The following is a 4485-nucleotide window of genomic DNA, read 5'->3' as shown; positions in this document are numbered from 1 at the left end:
CGGAGCCCGGGCGGGGCGCGGGGCGCTGGAGGCGCCGCCGGTGCCGGGTCCCCGGAGTTTTCATTCCTCCGGTCCGGCGAGGCCCGGCGGCCCTCGGAGGACCCTCCCGGCTGGTTCCAAACAGAAACCTGTGATGATCCGGGAAGCAGAGAACGGTGCTTCACAGCTACTCACTGGGCGCGGAGGTACCTGAGACGCGATGATTTCTTTCTGGGCTTGGACACTGTCCTTGAGCTCTCACCACGTGAGCCGCAGCACCACTTCTGGCTTTTCCCGTTGATGTGGTGCTGAGGAATCGAACCCAGGGCTTCATGCATGCTAGTCCAGCACTCTAACACTGAGCCTCCTTCCCAGCCCCAGACAGGATAGTTTCAGGCTTACGGACAGCCTGAGCTATGTAGTGAAGATCTTATCTCAAAAACAAAAATAAGCCAGGCACTGGTGGCTCACGCCTGTAATCCAAGATACTCAGGAGGCTGAGATCTGAGGGTCAGGGTTCAAAGCCAGCCCGGCAGGAAAGGTCCTGCGGTGAGATTCTTATCTCCAATAAACCACCAGAAAATCGGAAGTGGCGCTGTGGCTCAAGTGGTAGAGCGCTAGCCTTAAGCTGAAGAGCTGAGGGACAGCACCCAGGCCCAGAGTTCAGGCCCCACGAACGGACCAAAAAAAACCCAAAAACCCTATTAGCCTAGTATGAGCCTAGCACACAAGTTGTAGCAGGGTATCAAATTGGAGGCAAGGCTAAGCCACATGATGAGATCTCAAAAACACAAGGGCTGAGGGGCTGGGCATGTGGCTTGGTAGACTGCTTGCCTGGCGTGCATGAAGCCCTGGGTTCCATTCCTTAATACCACATACACAGAGAAAGCTGGAAGCGGTGCTGTGGCTCAAATGGTAGAGCGCTAGCCTTGAACAGAAGCAGCTCAGGGACAGTGCCCAGGCCCTGAGTTCAAGCCCAGGACTGGCACAAAAAAGAACAAGTGAAAACCAAGGGTTGTTGGTGCATGTCGGAGAGAGGGTACCTGCCTGGTGTGCACAATGCCCTTGACTCAAACCCCAGCATGAGGGAGGGGGACAGTAAGGCAAATGTCTGACCTACTGACCTGGAGTGTAGATGTTTGTTTTGAGCGAGGTGATTGTGTGTGTTTGGGCATTGTCAGTGAGTTTTTTTTTTTTTTTTTGTCGGTGGTGGGGCTTAACTCTGGGCTTGGGCACTGTCCCTCAGCTCCTCAGCTCAAGGCAAGCGCTCTACCGCTTGAGCCACAGCATCACCACTTCCAATTTTCTAGTGGTTTATTGGAGATAAGAGTCTCACACTTTATTATGGCATTGAATCGCAATCCTCAGATCTCAGCCTCCTGAGCAGCTAGGATTACAGGTGTGAGCCACCTGCGCCTGGCTCAGTGAGTTTTTTTTTTTTTTGTGCAAGGCTAGTGTTCGACCATTTGAGTCACAGCTCTGCTTCCTGATTATTGGTGGTTAATTGGAGATAAGAGTCTCATGGAGCCCTTGGCCCCAGAAAAGGCCCAGGGGGAGACTGGGGTGCTCAGACCTCAGCTTCCAGAGTAGCTAGGACTATAGAGATGAACCAGGAGCTCCCAGTCCAGGTGATTATTATTTTTAACTGAAATGTGTAGTCTTACTGAGTCTGAGATCTGAGGGTCACGGTGGTTCAAAGCAATCCAGGCAGGAAAGTCTGTGAGACTCTTCTCACCAATTATTAAAAAAAACTCTTAGAAGTGGAGCTGAGACTCAGTACAGCACCAGTCTTGAGCAAACAGGCTTAGGAACAGTGCCCAGGCCCTGCGTTCAAGCTCAGGACAGGCACGCATGCAGGCACACATGCATACACAAAAACAACTTTAGCATGTTAACATCCAGGCCTGCCTCAGGTGAGTTAGACCAGTCTTGGGACGGGCAGAGATTCAGAAGCTTTGGTCTGGCCAAGCCTGGATGGGCAGCCCGCCACCCATTACAGGCCGGTCCTGGGGTCCCGCTGTGACCAGGCCCCTCCTTTGCAGACTTTCTCTGGAGGCTATGTGCATGTGCTGAAAGGCGTGCTCTCCGAGGAGCTCCTCATTAGAAGCTTCCAGAAGATGGGCTACGTGCGCCGGGACCACCACCGCCTGACGGTGGCTGCTCTGCCTCCTGCCTGCCAGCTGGTGCAGGTGGCGCTGGGCTGCTTTGCGCTTCGGCTGGAGTGTGAGATCCTGGGTGAGGTGCTGGCGCAGCTGGGCACCAGCGTGCTGCCAGCAGAAGAACTGCTGCAGGCGCGGCGGGCCAGTGGGGATGTGGCCTCCTGTGTGGCCTGGCTGCAGCAGCGTTTGGCCCAAGATGAGGAGCCACCACCCCTGCCCCCCCGGGGCGCCTCTGCATTCGGGGTCCCGTTAGACCTGTACAGGGACCTGCAGGGTGACGAGGGCCTGGAGGAAGCCAGCCTGTATGAAGAGCCCTCCCCAGGGCCAGACTCGCCTCCTGTGGAACTGAGCTATAGGCCACCACTCTGGGAGCAGAGTGCCAAACTATGGGGGTCCGGGGGCCGGTCCTGGGAGCCCCCAGCTGAGGACCTGCCTCAGGCTAGCAGCTCACCCTATGGGGCCCTAGAGGAGGAGCTGGAGCCTGAGCCCTCTGCCTTTTCCTTTTTGTCCCTGCGCCGAGAGCTGAGTCGGCCTGAGGACCTGGCTGTTGCGGAGGTCCCTGGGAGCCCTGGGCAGGCCAGCCCCCGGCACAGCCAAGTAGGGGAAGCACTAGCTTCCGCCTACGGGCCTGTCCCTGAGCCCCTGGCCTACCAAGCACACAGCTGTCTGGCTCCTGGAGCCCTGCCCACCCTCTGCTGTGACACCTGCCACCAGCTACACGCTGCGCACTGTGCGGCCCTGCCAGCTTGCCGTCCAGGCCACTCGCTGCGAGTCCTGCTGGGAGACACGCAGCGGCGCCTGTGGCTGCAGCGGGCACAGATGGACACCCTGCTGTATGACAGCCCCGGGCCGCACCCCTAAGCCCACCTGCGCCCCAGGTCCCATGGGTGCAGGAGAGTTTCCATGGTGCTTCTCTTGGGGAGTGGCCTTCTGTCCCCAGGGGAGTCCAGGCTCTACCCACTGGGAGGGGCAGAGCCCTCAACAAGTCACTCCAGTCTGAGGTCGCAGCCTTAGCTAGCAGCAGGTCCTAAGCCAGACTAACAAGGACCTTCCCAGAAGTCTTTGTCCTCATGCCCAGAGGTGCTCAGTAGCGGGCCAAACCTGTTCCAAAGAGGACCCCCCCCTTCCCTTTAGAAGTCTGCCAACAGCCTGTGGCTCAGGACGTAGCCCCACGTGCCTGGGGTCCTCCAGGCCTGCGTCACCGTAGCTGTAGAGGTCTGCTGGCTGAGGAAAGGACTGATTCTCAGTACCCGGCTGCCTCACTAAGGAAGCTCAGAGTCCTGCAGCCATCTCACGGGTTGACTGTCCCTGATGGGGCCATGCAGCTGCTGCCAGGCAGCACAACAGACACACACACGGGGAGCCGGGGACAGCTACTGTTCTGCATGACTCTCAGCTCAGCTTGCGCTGTGTCCCTGCCCCAATCCCTCTCCCCGGCCCACTCACTGCCATGTTGCATAGCACATTAAAAGACAATTTGAGACCTTGTCAGAGATGCTTTTATTTCTTCCCCTGAGGTGGGAGCCTGCTGCCTCTCCTGGGCAGCAGGGCTATTCCAGGGCCTATTGAGGCCCGCCAGGCCTGGTCCCTCCTCTTCACCAGGGGCACACTAGGAGTTACCATCACCTATGCCCTGGGTGGCCTGTGAGATCCGGTGTGAGTGGTGTGATGATCTGAGGCTTGCTTCCAAGGCCTGTGCCCAGCTTCGTTTCCAAGACTCCACTCCGTTGGGCCAGCAGTTTCTGCCCTGCTCTTGCCAGATGGCCCCTCCTTGTGCGCGGGCCTGCAGTCCCTGTCAGCCTGGCTCGGAGGGGAGCTGCCTGTCCACTGCTGACGCACGGTCTGGGGAGGGCATGTCGTCCAGTCTCAGGGCTTGCCTCGCCTACTCTGGCCCTCAGCTGTGGCAGGAGCAGCCCGCTTATTGCGGTGGTGTGGGAAGGTGGGCATGAGTTCCGGCTCACAGGCTGTAGGATACACAGGTGCTGGCTGGAGATGGGTTCCCAGGTATACCCGGCTGCAGGTCATGATCCAGAATTGCCCCCCTCCCCCCCAGGGATGCTCAGTTCTGTCCTCCCCACAGGCACAGCTGTGCACTAGGAGCCCTTTTGGCACAAACAAAAAGGGCCACTGGCAAAGCTCCCCAAGTGCAGGGCCCAAGACAGTCTGGGGAACTCACGTAGAGGCTTCTCCTTGAAGTAGGAGCTCTCCAAGCAGTCTGCTGCTGTTGCCCTGTAGAAAGACACCTAGTAGCCGGGCACTGGTGGCTCACGCCTGTAATCCTAGCTACTCAGGAGGCTGAGATCTGAGGATCACGGTTCAAAGCCAGCCCGGGCAGGAGAGACCGTGA

The 4485-nt window shown here is 58.3% G+C and overlaps 2 protein-coding genes across 2 annotated transcripts in view; one reads left to right on the top strand and one right to left on the bottom strand.

Moving 5' to 3' along the window:
- Positions 1-1004: 1004 nt before the first annotated feature.
- On the top strand, positions 1005-3062 carry Spata2l (spermatogenesis associated 2-like). The gene is made up of 2 exons (XM_013035659.1): positions 1005-1018; positions 1922-3062. Exons 1-2 carry the CDS (start codon positions 1005-1007, stop codon positions 2997-2999), a joined length of 1092 nt encoding a protein of 363 aa, XP_012891113.1. The 3' UTR covers positions 3000-3062.
- A 557-nt stretch (positions 3063-3619) lies between these two features.
- The window catches only part of Cdk10 (cyclin-dependent kinase 10), a 5829-nt gene continuing 4963 nt past the window's right edge, over positions 3620-4485 (bottom strand). Inside the window, exons 7-8 of the mRNA XM_013035657.1 lie at positions 4315-4367; positions 3620-4102 (exon numbers count right to left, since the gene is read on the bottom strand). Coding sequence (XP_012891111.1) covers positions 4005-4102; positions 4315-4367 — 151 coding nt within the window. The 3' untranslated portion in view covers positions 3620-4004. The remainder of the gene's footprint in view (positions 4103-4314; positions 4368-4485) is intronic.

The sequence above is a fragment of the Dipodomys ordii genome, unplaced genomic scaffold (genome assembly GCF_000151885.1).
Source record: "Dipodomys ordii isolate 6190 unplaced genomic scaffold, Dord_2.0 Scaffold217, whole genome shotgun sequence".
NCBI classification, from domain to species: Eukaryota; Metazoa; Chordata; class Mammalia; order Rodentia; family Heteromyidae; genus Dipodomys; species Dipodomys ordii.
This window is presented reverse-complemented; position numbering and strand designations above follow the sequence as displayed.